Source organism: Microchirus variegatus (genome assembly GCF_963457635.1).
Source record: "Microchirus variegatus genome assembly, chromosome: 16".
NCBI lineage: Eukaryota > Metazoa > Chordata > Actinopteri > Pleuronectiformes > Soleidae > Microchirus > Microchirus variegatus.
The window spans coordinates 13219806-13234132 of NC_139817.1; the positions used below are offsets into that span (position 1 = coordinate 13219806).

General features: G+C 40.6%; 1 protein-coding gene across 1 annotated transcript in view; it reads right to left on the reverse strand.

Moving 5' to 3' along the window:
- Positions 1–809: 809 nt before the first annotated feature.
- The window catches only part of ass1 (argininosuccinate synthase 1), a 30011-nt gene continuing 16493 nt past the window's right edge, over positions 810–14327 (reverse strand). Inside the window, exons 10-15 of the mRNA XM_083902784.1 lie at positions 10945–11029; positions 10231–10295; positions 7728–7859; positions 5413–5569; positions 1231–1296; positions 810–1099 (exon numbers count right to left, since the gene is read on the reverse strand). Coding sequence (XP_083758910.1) covers positions 1051–1099; positions 1231–1296; positions 5413–5569; positions 7728–7859; positions 10231–10295; positions 10945–11029 — 554 coding nt within the window. The 3' untranslated portion in view covers positions 810–1050. The remainder of the gene's footprint in view (positions 1100–1230; positions 1297–5412; positions 5570–7727; positions 7860–10230; positions 10296–10944; positions 11030–14327) is intronic.

Here is a 14327-nt window from a genome sequence, read left to right on the forward strand (position 1 = left end):
TATGGTGGCCTTTGAGTGCCACAAAGGATGGTGTCCGTGTTCGTTTGAGTGGTAAGCATGTTGAGGCTGAAACACAAAACATGTTAGCGCAAGATGGCGGCCTCTGTAAGGCAAGGCTTTTTTTTGTCAAATTACATACAAAAGGCTCTTTCTGAGGCTTGAAGAAACAAAATATTTCTTTAAACTGTTATGCATGTATACTTATGGCTAGTACATTACATTTCTGCCAATAACCCCCTCAAAAAATGTAACATACTGGACCTTTAACCCTGAAAAGGTGCCAATTGTCCTGACAAATTCTGTTCACGCCACAAACTAGGAAAACACAGCACCCTGCTCATGTGCACCATGCTTTATATAATTTAAAAAAACAAAAAGAGGTAATAATCACTTACACAATACTTCATGTGTCTACAAAAGGCATCAGCCACTTTCCTCTTTTCTATGATCCCCATGCTGAGCTGTGAAATATACATTTATGGCCAATTAGTTTCCCTTCCATTTGACTTGTGCCATTTGAGCTCAGAACAGCCTCATCACTTCCACACCAGCGACTGTGGCTGTGTTCACATTCACCTGTACAAAGCTCCGGCTCCTGCTGCCCAGCCTACATCTGCATAGTTATAAATATGATAACAGTGTTGTCGCTTCCCTGAGATCTTTAGCAGGGCTGTGATTGTAAAATTTAAACAGCCGGGTATTAATAAATATGGTGTCAGAGAAAAAACACATTTATCAACAGAGGCTGATTCGTGACACCTCAGTGTCAGTGAATACAGACAAAAAATACAGGCAGAGGAAGAAAAAACCCCATTTCATTCTTTTATTTATTTCTAAACCACATGGTTTGCTCATCAACAAGTAAAGAAACCAAGAACCAGACAATTCAAGGAATAAAATACTGAATTTCTCAACATTACAACATTTAGGCCTCCACCAATGCAAAAAATACATGACAATGAAGGCACAAGTTTAAAGCTTCTAATGCAATACATTGACACAGTGAGATGATCAGGGCCCAAAGAAAGACAGTGCTCCGGACTGCTGCTTTTAATTCTTGGTGTTGGAGCTACCCTGCAAACGGTGGTGCTCCCTCAACCTGTGAAGCAAAACAAGAAGGCAATAAAACAACGAGTGGAAAACTGTATCGCGGTTAACGACATAATCGTTTAAATAGATGACCTTTTTGCTGTTTGGAGATGATTTGAAAGTGGTACAGAGAGTGCTAACCTGACAGCGTTGATCCTGATGAATCCAGAGGCGTCAACTGGGTCGTAGTCTCCTTGCACATCCATGCTGGAGTGAAAAGATAAGTAAGGAGAGAGGCAAAAATGCATAAATCAGAGGATGTACGAAAACAACAACTGCAGGTAACAGCAAGGAGTTCCTCTGGTAACAAAATGATTGAAATGTTTGGAGTAAACAGTGAAGTGAGAGACACGGAGCCTGATCTGCATCTGGAACAACTGGATCATTGATAATCTGCTCTTTTGGGAAACAGTTCCCTTCGATTTCCCCTTGAATGCTTTTCTTGATCATTGTTTGTCCTGAATAATGAAGAATCAATACCAGTGAATGACAAACACGCTTGTGTACACAACCACACAAAAGATGCACATAAACCACTTAAAAACAATCCCATCATATCAACTGTGAGCTAAGTGTCAGGAAGATTTCGTAATCTACTGTTTCTGTCTTTTATCCACGTTCTCTCAAACAGAAGTAAATCTATAACTTGTGCCGCTGCCTTCCTGCGTTATTAAGGCTTCTTGTTGTTGTCATCTCGCCTCAGTCCTTCGTGAAAGCAAGTGCCTCACAAAGAGTGTCCGTGTGCCGTGTAATTACAGCAGTTTCTACCTGCAGTGCTTAATACACTCCTCTCCATCGCCACAACACCCCCCAGCAGCCGACATACAGCTTGCTCTCATTCTTCAGAAGCACTTAGCAAAAGAGGAAATTGCCAACAAATGACGGGATAAACACTATAAAAAGAAAGAGCGACAACTAAATCATCAACTCTCAATACACGGCTCCCTACCTGGCTCCTGAACATGATTATGAATGAGTGGCTTCAGAGAAAAACGCACTCTCAGTGTGTGTGTGTGTGTGTGTGTGTGTCTGTAAGGACCTTCCTCACAAATTTTAAAGGGCTTTTGTACTTTGGTTTACTTTTACTTAGGTATAGGGGTCTATGTGGGTTTAGTTGTGATGGTTAATGTTAAGGGAATGCATTTGGTCGAGTGTGCTCACTGAGAACACTGTAAAAGAATGTGTTTGTGTGTTCTTTTAGGACCTTTTCTGGCATAAACACTGACCTTGTCAGGACCAGACGTCCACAACTTCTGAGGAACTGGTTAAGTTTTTAACAATTGTGGTTGGGTCAAGGTTCGGGTTAGACATTAATTGGTTACGGTTAAGGTTAGGCATAACGCTTTGTTTAGGCAGCTCAAGTCCCTAAAAGTATAGCTGTGCGAACCTGTGTGTGTATGTGTGTGTAAGCATGTGATATATTGTGTATTTCTTTAAGAAACCCTGCAGTCTAATTGAGAGTGGAGCCAGCAGACAGTGAGTAGGGTGACATTTCGCTCTCAGATGACGGTCTGTGTTACCACTGTGTTAATGACGCCGTTTACTGTTGCCTGTGGAGAGACAACAGGATGCCCAGTGTGTGTGTGTGTGTGTGTGTGTGTGTGTGTGTGTGTGTGTGTGTGTGTGTGTGTGTGAGATTCTGGCAGGTTTTCATGTTGTGGAAAATGTGAGACCGCTGCTTCCAGGTGTATCACTGTCAGTTACAAGTATAGTCTGTGACATGTCACTCACAGTCGTACAAGCCTAACGAAGCTGCACAGCTCACAACAACAGTTGTCTCCATTGACACGGTGCAAAGTTTTTGTGTCACTGTGCAGCGAGTGAATTGGAGACTTGGCTATAATGGGCTCCTTCATGCGACCATCTGTGCGTGGCCTCGAGGACTTTTTGCGACGCTGCAACTCTACACTTCTGCCGCTGCACTCGCGCGACGTCTGAGCAGAGGCGTGTGTCTCACGGAAGGTGAAGTTGTTTTGAAGTGGAAAAAAGAGTCTTTCATCATTAGTGACAGTTTCTAAGCAACTGGCTGAGAAAAATCATAATTTATCTTGAGTGACTCAACAGTTACAGGAACACAGGGAAAGATGATTGACAGACATAATACTCTGTTAAAGGAAGCATTCATTCTGCTCCTGATGTGCCTGCAGTCCACACAACCTCAGCTTTTTGAATCCTATAAAAATATTGGGGGCATAAAGATCAATATGTTTGTGCTCTGTGCAAATAATTAATAATTTGGAATAACATTTATTAATTAAGAGGTTTGTTAAACTCTCACACAGGAGCACAACTCGATCTTGAAATGTCTGACATTTATTGCAATAACTTACTGATATATTGACTAATTTTAAGATTATCATAACATTTTTGCTAATATTGCTATTATTTACAATATTGTTCAAAAGTCTGTGATTCCTTAGGAATGTCCTTATTTTTGAAGGAAAAGCACTTTTTTCAATGAATATAAAATTAAATGAATCAGAAATACACTCTACACATTGTTAATGTGGTAAACGACTATTCTAGCTGCAAACGTCTGGTTTTTAATTGAATATGTACATAGGTGTATAGAGGCCCATTTCCAGCAACCATCTCTCCAGTGTTCTAATGGTACATTGTGTTTGCTAATCGCGTTAGAAGGCTAACGGATGATTAGAAAACTCTTGAAAACCCTTGCGCAATTATGTTAAAAACAGTTTTGCTGGTTCTTTGACGAAAGGGCAAAATGATTATTTTGAATAAAAATGATTATTTCTAATCTCGTCAATGTCTTGACTATATTTTCTATTCATTTCGCAACTCTTTTTAATGGAATTTAAATGGAAAACAGAAAAAAATTGTATAGGTGACCCCAAACTTTTGAACAGTAGTGTATATTATTTGTGATACAGAGCTGAAACCCTCAGCTGGATGCAGATAATTTGTCTAAAATGAAAACATACTAAGACTGTATCATCTGTATATAAGTGAACTGTGTGAAACGTATCTCCTTGCATGTCTGTGGAATACTTAACAAGCATGACACCTTCACACTTTCCTCTAACAGGCCCAGTGAAATCACTTCCCTCCTCTGGCTGAAAATACCATTAGCTCTCTCACTCTGGGTGTCAGAGAGCGTGTGTCTGTGTGTGTGACTGAATTAAGATGGCATATGGAGGGGTTTCACATTGGTCAGTGCTGAGCCTGCCCACAGGGCATGAGGGGTCAGCCTCCTGAACAAACCCACTGTTACCACAGCTAAGAGGGCAGGGCTGGTGTGGTGGGAGTGGTTAGGGCCGCAGGCTGCCCTCCAGGGACTGAGCCTGACATTTCTCTGATGTCTTTGTGTGGCGGGCTCGGTTTAATATGTCTACGCGGAGGTCATAAGAGAAGTTGGGAGAGAGTCGACCGAACAACCGGCCGACTGGTGGACGTGTGGGATGGCGGCGCTGTGCCCAGAGCAGCCAAACACAGCTGTCAAGTAAGAACAAGCACACACTTTGATTAAGTGAGTCCTGGCAACACACACGCACATACACAAGTTTGTGCAGCTGTTCTTCTTCTGACACTGTATGGACTTCCATGGATTTGGACACCCAAACCAAAGCCTAACCTTAACCATGACCAGACAATACCTAACCTTTACCTCACCACAACTCACCTCTTAACTCTTACATTAACTAGAACTTTAGAAAGTCTCATTAGGACTAATAATCCTGACATTATGCCAGAAAATGCTCAAAAGAGGGAACATAAGAGATAAAGCATTTGTAAGGGCACTGTGAGGGCACTCATAGAGATAATGTAATACCTAGTCCCTTACCTGAACTTTAACTATCACAACTTAATGTCCTTTACCTAACCCTATCCTAAACCCAATTCTAACACTTACCCTAAAACCAAGTCTTCATCATCAAAAAGCCCTTTTGAGGGGCAACAGAATAACCCTAACCCAACCCGACACACAGAGTCTGGTTCCATGATTTAACCTCTAACCTCAACACACACACACACACACACACACACACACACACACACACACACACACACACACACACACACACACACACACACACACACACACACACACACACACACACACACACACACACACACACACACACACACACACACACACACACACACACACACACACACACACACACACACACACACACACACACACACACACACACACACACACACACACACACACACACACACACACACACCCTTCACGCACAGACCTTTAATTCCCATGAGGACCACTGGGTCAGCACTTTAACCTGAAAATAACTCAAGAGGAAACAAAAAAACAAGTTGACACAAACAAACACAACTTACCTGACTAATTCCTCATTGTACAGAGACTTGGGAGACTCTCGTCCCAGGATGTAGACCTGACCCTTGAAGACGGAGAGCTGCACTTTGCCCTCCACGTTCTCCTGGGACTTGGCTATGCAGTGTCGCACAAACTCACACTCTGGACTGTACCAGAACCCTGAGGCAAGAAAACACACAGGAACAATATAATGTATCACTTTTAAAAAAAAATCACAAATAAACAACAGTTCAATCTGTTCAGTTCAAGTAGTCAGCATTTGACAAAACTGGAGGAACTTAAAAGAACTCAGCTTGTGCGTTCCCCTCCTATGACTTCTTAAAATGTCTGATTTGTCTTCAAAACAAGAGACACATTATAAAAGACATTTGTTGTCCTATGAAGAACAATTCAAATTCTTACTCTGTAAGTCAGTAAAACATACAATACACAGAGTACAATGATACAATGAGTGAGGGAGAAGAACCCCGAGTTAACATCTAAAAACCTGATTTTAAAAAGTGAATACGTTGGTGGAGGCAGTAGATAAACTGTTCAAAGGCCTTTGTTCTAGGTGCAAACATAAGACAAATCCCTGATCAATGCTGTAACTGATCAAATGGCATATGAAAAAAGAGCTTATTTTATTATCATTATATTTTAATGTATTAACATTCATTCTTTTTAAATAATAATGAACGGACAATGGTAAATCACAGCATTTGCTAAGCAAGTTGAGGACGAGACATGTCCTTTGCAAATCTTCCATAAGGAGCTGGGTCCACATTGTTTTTAACAATTTATTTTGTTGTTGTTGTTTTTTACAGATATGAAATTCTGTGTGAGCTATGGTGTTGTTTCTGTTGCAGGTAAACTTCATACTCCCCTCGTCGTTTCTCTCATCGTGCAAATCAGTCTCGGAGACAGATGGGCTAAGTCGGTGTGTCTGTATACGTGCAGAGGTCAGACACACCCCACTCAGCAGGGGTTCTCTCCTCTCATCAGCGGTTGACCTCCACCTCGTCACCGGGGCCACGTTCAAAGACACAATTCTTCCCCGGCTTTTATTGCCTCTGATTCAGAAGTCGCTCTCACACACACACAAGCCCCCATTTTAGTTTAGAGGCAAAGAGATTTTGTGCTGTTGGAGTCAGTGTCACTTTAAGAGCTAAACTTTCACTCACTAAATCTTTATATTTAAATACACCACCATTCAAAAGTTTGGGATCACCTTTACAATTTTTTGGTGTTTTCCATTAAAAGTCACACTTTTATTCATCAAAAGAGTTGCAAAATGAATAGAAAATATAGTCAAGACATTGACAAGATTAGCAATAACATGTACATATTCCACTAAACTAGACGCTTGCAGCTAGAATAGTTGTTTACCACATTAACAATGTGGTAAACATGTGGAGTCTGATTCATTTAATGTTATATTCATTGAAAATAAGTGCTTTTCCTTCAAAAATAAGGACATTTCTAAGTGACCCCAAACTTTGGAACGGTAGTGTATCATTTAGTACACTTGTTATAATTTACTATTACTATTGGTTTAATTTTCAATGTTATTTATAAATCGCAGAAATCAAGAAAATATACAAGATACAGATATACATTTGATGATGAGCTCAATTGTTTGGTGCCCACACTTAAATAAATGTATCTTTTTTTTATTTTTACTGAACATTAATTTCTAATTAATGCAGCAATGTCGGCTGTTTACTTCCCACGTGTCAAACGCTCGCTGCATCAGACAAACTCCAACTGCTCAATCGTCTCTGATGAAAGATTGCTTGGATAGATAATGCAGTATTAATGCAAAACAGATGCAGGACAGGTGGACTGTTAAAAAAAATTAAGCCCCCACCACAAGCTGTCTGTTATTTATCTGCACAATTATTAAGGATTTAAACCTGCCACGGGTTTAATCTCTGCTCTGCGTTTGAAGGTAGCACCTCCATGCATGCGTGTGTGTGTGTGTGTGTATGTTTTTCGCTTCCTGTCTCTGGAGGGTATATCTGAAGTGGCCTAGTAGTCGGTCTCTAATGGCACTGATCCTATTATGTGGATGAAGGTGCAGGGGACTGGAGACCGAGCAGAAGGGAGGATTAAGACACCTGAGCCAAGAAAAGCTCATGCGCACACATGCAAACATACGCAACACATAAGCACACGTGTTCTTGTGCTCTTATGTAATAAAAGGCGCACGGTGACATTTTTAAAATACAAATGCCACGCAATTTGGCAAACGGATGATTTCAAATATTATTATTTAAATTAAATTAAACATAACAATATGTCAATTAAATAAATATCATATATTCTGGGGACTCACCATTGTAGATGAACTCAGAGAACTTGATGCCGAGTCCCTGTTTGATCCTCCGGACCTCTTTGTCCATGGTAAAGGTTTCGATGTCTAAATGAGCCTGTAACAGTATGGTGCCTCCTGGGGTTTCATAAATCCCTGACAAACACAGCAAAAAGTCAACAAATCAAATCGTTATTTACATAAATAGACATTACTGAAATCCTAGATATAATTTCCTTCACAGAAATACCTTCATTTTACTATAAATAGTGGTGCCGTCATCATCACTGGCCAATTATAGGAGCACAAACTCCAAGCCATATTTACCTAAACTAACTGCAAGCAAACAGCTCTATTAGCCATTAGCCGTGTGACAGGCAGGCTGTCACACAACATGGATGAGCCTGTCCTGGGTAAATGACGGAGTAGGAGGACCCTGCCAGCCTGGCGCCTGGACCAGGTCTCTCCCTACCCTGCAATTTACCCCCCTCTGGACACGAAGGGAGGGGTGAGAGGAGAAAAGATGAGGTAGATGACAGGAAAAATGAAGCTGTCACTCAAATGTCAACAAAAATGTGTGTGTGCGTGTGAGAGAGAGAGGGGGGCAGGGGAAAAACCTTCACAACAGCTCTGACAACACAAATAAGAGCTTTATCACTAATATTCTGTTTTATCGAAAGTGAAGTTGTCATATTTTCCTTTTACACATTGTTGCTGCTTCCTTCCGACTCCATAATCCTTCTCTGAATGTTTTTTTTAGTCTTAGCAGCACAACGCGACTCTGTATCACTCCAAATACGGCACCGGCACCGCTGCTGATCTGAAAATGGAGAAGCACTTACTACAGGGCTGGTGGCCAAAAAACAGAGCTTAGCTAATTGTCTAAAGCCTCAAAAGACGCCACCTGAGCCAGAACGGCTACTGGCTTTTTGATCCCGGGCCACAGAGGGCACGTAGGGACATTTCCGCTGGCTCTATCAGATAAATAAGTTAAAACTGCCCTCCAACACAACTTGGCTTAAGTGCTCCAAAAGAGAGTGAGCTTAACAGTGAGGAGCAACAATGAAATGCTATCTGGGTAAGCTCCAACTGTGGCAGTTTAGTTAAGCTTTAAGAGACAACGCCCCCTGTGGTTTTTGAGGTTTTAATCTTTATACGGTTACTGCAGGTATGCTAACCATGCTGTAGGCCTGCAGGGGTTCAGGTCAGGAATTAATTCACCCTGAGCTGATCCTCTCTAACTGTTTGGTCAAGCTGTTAATGTAGTATAAACAAGCAACATGTAAATAAATGCAGATAAAAATCTTCTTAAGATATGGAAATAGATAAAAAAAAAGCAATTTTATCTGAATAAACAAGTGAATATATTAAACATGTTCTGCATTGTTTTTCTCCAAAGACAGCCAGTCTTGGGTTTGACAGCAGCAAACACGAAGGAGTCTGCGCGTCATTAAAAGAAGCAGCCGCTTCCGACGGCACCTCTGTCAGTGCCGTCACCTGTGCTCAGGTCAGAGGTTTGACAGCTCTGTGACAGGTGGGGAAATGTTTGTCTGCGGCACAGGGCGCCGAGTGTTTTGCCGCACAACATTCTCGACAAATCCATTTTCGATCCACTCCGCCTACCTGACCCGACACAAAATAAATATGACCCGACACAAATAAGTACGACATGTCACCATTCACTCCCTCCCTCCCCATCATCCATTGTGCTAACACGCCTGCCATCGCAGAGGCGACCAACATGTGCACTCGATGGCAGTTATTCAACCACTTGGACACCTTGTGCTCCACCTCCTCCCATGGCTTCAGTGGAGGAAAAAGCTTTGATCTTTTGTTCAGCAGAAGGGAGAGAAAAGTGGGCTTCCAATTTTCCAATTTCTACCTGCCAAGTTGCACCACAGCCACAGTCTGTTGGCAAGTCAATTTGCCAATCATAGCACATAGTGTCGTGGGTGGAAGAGGAGAGTGTGTGTGTGTGTGTGTGTGCATAACACAAGGCTATACAGCACATGGATCTTGTGTATTTGTGGAAATGCACATAAAGGAGCTTTTTAAGTTACCGGTTGTAACCAAAGATAAAGAAAGAAAAGCATCTCTATGCAACACACAAGCGTGTTCATCATCGTGTGTGTGTGTGTGTGTGTGTGTGTGTGTGTGTGTGTGTGTGTGTGTGTGTGTGTGTGAATCAAAGTAACTTCAGTGATTGCAGGTGAGCCAGAGTAAAAGTGTGTGCGTGTTTGCCGTTAAAGCCCACTTTTATGGAAGCAGAGAAGCAAGTGTGACTTAAAGCACTCAAGTAAAATATCCACAAATTATATGTAAGCTGCACACGACACGTCAAAAGGAAAGGTGTGTGAAAATTAAAACATTACAAATATGTCCATCTCGCTGCATTTACACTGTATATCGTTGTTAATGCAGGTGAAGTCAGTCTGTCACACGTCATTTGGCACAAATAGAACAAAAAAAGTGTCAAAAATTAAGACGGATTAATCATGTGTTTTCTTTTTTTTTTTTAATTCCTTACCTCTGGACTTCATGCCAATGAAACGGTTTTCCACAATGTCAATCCTGCCCACGCCATGTTTTCCTCTAAGAGAAAGACACACAGAGTAAATAAAACATTTTTTTTTTTTTTTTTAAATGTACTGTCAGTTACAGCATTTCTTCTCAAAAAGTATATTCTATAAACTTGTTTCCTTATTTGTCTATAAATCCCTCAAACATATCCCTAAAACAAGACTGTGACGCCTGTTTTCAAAGACGCAGCACTAAATTCACGGTAGCTGCCACATCAACTCTAAACTCCACGGTGATTTCCATTTTTTTTTAAAAAAGAAGAAGAGAACAAAACTTGTCATGGGAAACTCAAGGATTAAAAAAATAACACACACACACACACACACATTTGTGCCGCTATACTTTTAAGGACACTGCATTGACTTCCATTCATTCCGACAGCCTAAACAAAGTGTTAACCCTAAACAAAGTGTTAACCCTAAACTTAACCATAACCAATGAATGCTTAACCCTCAATTTAACCTAAGGACAATTCAAATCTTAGCCCTTAACTTAACTAGCTCTTCAGAAACGAGGTTCCGCTTTGTTAGGACCAGGTTTTGGTCCAGACAAGGTCAGTGTTTATGCCAGAAAAAGTGCTAAATTGATATATTCACACACAGTTTCCAGTTTTAAAATAAAGCTTTGTATAAATGAGCAAAAGGCACAGATAAAGGCTTACCCGATCTCATTAAGGAGTGAGAAGATCTCCAACGGAGTGCTCTTGGATACGTCTTCTTTCACTTTGGTCACCTTGACAGGAACTCCTGAAAGATCATGATGACACAGCAAGACAAAACTTTTTATTTATCTTTGTAAGCAGTGAAATTAAAGAAACGTCTTGGCTGACACAGGATTCAAAAGCAGACATTAAAAAAAGAATAAAATTTCACTTTGTGAAGGCCTAGATAAGTGGATTTTTTTGGAAACTAATTGAAACCGACTGAAAAAACCCCCACAACTATCCGACTATAGAGTTTACAAAATGTGCCGACAAGTGCTCATTATTATCTCCGTGAGTGAAATCAATAGTCGTCAGATAAAAGTGAGAACCATTACAAAAGGAGGTGGTGAGAAGGGCTAATAAATTCAAAGGCTCTGCTTATTTGAAGGCTGTGAAATTGTGGGCAGGCCTTTACCTAATTCAATTACACACGCAGCTTTGTTGCCGCTGCTCTCTTTAGCACTGGGATTTTTTTCTCTGTTGCCACTAAGTGTTTGTGTGTTCATGCGCATGTGCGAGAGACATTCATCGGCCATCGTCCTGTGATGATATTTTTAACACGCACACACGCGCACACACACACACACACACACACACACGCTTCCTCCCCAAAGCCACTTAAACCAAGTGCACATCAATCACTGTCATGGATCTGCTTATTCATAGCAGATCTTCAATGAGCAACACAGGCCAAAGGTGGACGCAGCAAACAAACAGAGTGTGTGTGCGTGCGTGTGTATCCATGTGTGTGGTGAGAATAGAATATAAGCTTTTGTATAATCTGTTTAAAGGGCTGTGCTTATAAATAATACTTTAATATTTGTAGGTTATGTCCAGATATATGAGTGTGTCTCACTATATCTTGATGTGAAGTTAAATTGGTTTTCTGAGCTCATGAAAACTTTCTTCTGAAATACGTCATTAAATTACAGTTCATTTTAGTTGGTTACATAGTGTACATATTTAGCGTTTTAATGTTTATTAAATTATATTTACATGTGCAAGACATATTATTTTCATAATAAATTAATCTGTCAATTATTGTCAGAATATGTAAAATAATAATAATTATTATTATTTTCAAAGATTTTTTTTCCTATGGAGAGATGAGAGCAGAAGAAACCAGAAAATATTCACATTTAAAGTGGCTGGAAAATCAGAAAGCTAGTTTTAATCATTGAAAAATCACTCAACACCGATGAATTGATGATCAAAATAGCTGAAGATTAATTTAATAATGGATTAATATTCGATTCATTGTATAATTGTTGCAGCCCAAGTGAGAAAAAAGGAAATTGCGCTTTAGATTAGGGAACACATATTCACCATTAACTAACATGCATATACGTAGCATACTAGCCCTTTATTAGTAATCATTAAGCACATATAATATGTTATTCTACATAACCTTATTCTACTTCTATACAACATGAATTAAGATTTTTCCTACATAAGGTGTTAATACGTGCTTAATATTTACTAATAAAGGGCTAGTATGCTACTTATATGCATATTAGTAAGCACCTAGTTGGTTAGGTTATATAATTTTATATCAAATTTGTCTAGTTTTTTATCAATATTTAATACATCATATTTCATTGAATTTGCCTCAATATCAGCCCTGCAGCCACCTCATAAACCAGAAAAAAAGACATCAAAGATGCAATAAAGACAAGACCATATAAAGTCTCATGTCATGATATTGATATAATATCAATATTTGCCAGCCCTGCTTTGCTTATATTACTCTACATCCTTCAGCGTGCTTGCAGTTGTCAGTCAAACAGCTTTGAAGAGAAGAGCCGCTCTCCTGGTCGCCTCTCACCCACTGTTTACAAAACCCCTGACATATGAAGGACTTGACAAATTTTCTTAGACAAGGGCTTTGTTGACGGGCCCAGGGAATTGTGGCGGCTCCCGTGGGAGAGAGAGAAAGTACCTCTCAGCGCAGGAGAGAGATCCGTATGAACGGTGCATTATTAAACCCCCCTCCCCTCCCTGATACCTAATAATTAGATTAAAAGTTCAAATAAATGACGGTAGAGTCTGAACGTGGGAGTGAAGGGGCTGGCCCTTGGTCCCTGCGCTCGCTCTTTTCCCCTCGCTCTCTCCATCGTGAGGGTTCCATCATGCGCTGAGAGGGCTCTCCCTTTTTTTTCCGCCCGAGATCCTTTTCTTCACTTTTTTCGCAGCCTAACAGTGCAGACAATGGGAGCGCAGACACAGTTGTAGGAAAAATTACTGCTTTACATTTTTCCTCTCTGTCTCCTTTTCCTCTCTACTTCTTTGGCATGAAAGGAGGGAGGGATGATATTTTTTCTTCTTTTTTTTAAAGAGGAAAAAAAGAGAAAGGGGAGAGGACTGGGGAATGGAGTGTTTGACGGGGGAAAAGGTTCATGTCGTTTAATATTCTTTTTTAATCAGTGAGAAAACTTTGGTGAGAAAGGCAGGGATAAAAAGGTGGGAGGGGGAATGAAATGAAACATTCTTGTGCTGATCTTGTGCTCAGAGGGAGGAGTAGGCTCAGGCCTTTGTGTGGACAACTAAAACATCTTTTGTCATAGGGAGCTCAATAAAGGCAAAGAATATGTGTGAAAATGGAGCGCAGGCATGCAGTGAACCCACAAAACCAGACTAGGCTTTACCACTGCATCACTGTTTTTTACAAAAGCATACCTTATTCACTCTGAAATGATGCCAGCCTGCTTGGTTTATAGTTAAACATTTTCTTTGGGGAGCTGGTAAAGTGATCTTGACACCGCGTCAGTGCAGATGCACCAGATGCACAGTGGACACTATAAAGGTATTTTATATATCTATATATATCTATATCTATATCTATAGATATAGATATAGATATATATCTATATATATAAGCTTTAACTATTCATGATCTTAAAAAATAATAAAAAAACAAAACAAAACAAAAACGAATTTTGTGTCTCTCATGTCACTGTTTTAGTTCATAAAGCCGTCCGTCAGGTCAACACCATCAGAGGAGCCTGTGTTTGTGATCTTCATTCACCGCCAGTGATCAGGGATGAAGGGACATCTGTGCAGTTTGCCCCAGGCCTGGATGTTTCTTGCCATTTTCACTTTGTGCAAACACATGACACTTTCCACTATTCAGCCTGGCCCTCGTGGCGATATATCTAATGATTCCCTACTCCCTCAGGCCTCAGTGTATTAGCTGGACTTAATGCTTCCGGCCTGTGTGTGTGTGTGTGTGCCCGGGGCAAACACGGCAGCTTTGGACTAAGTTATGCAGCGAGGGGTTAAGGATAAGTCTGGGTGGTCAGGAATGGTGATTAAGTGTAGCCGGGTCAACATTAGAGCTGTAG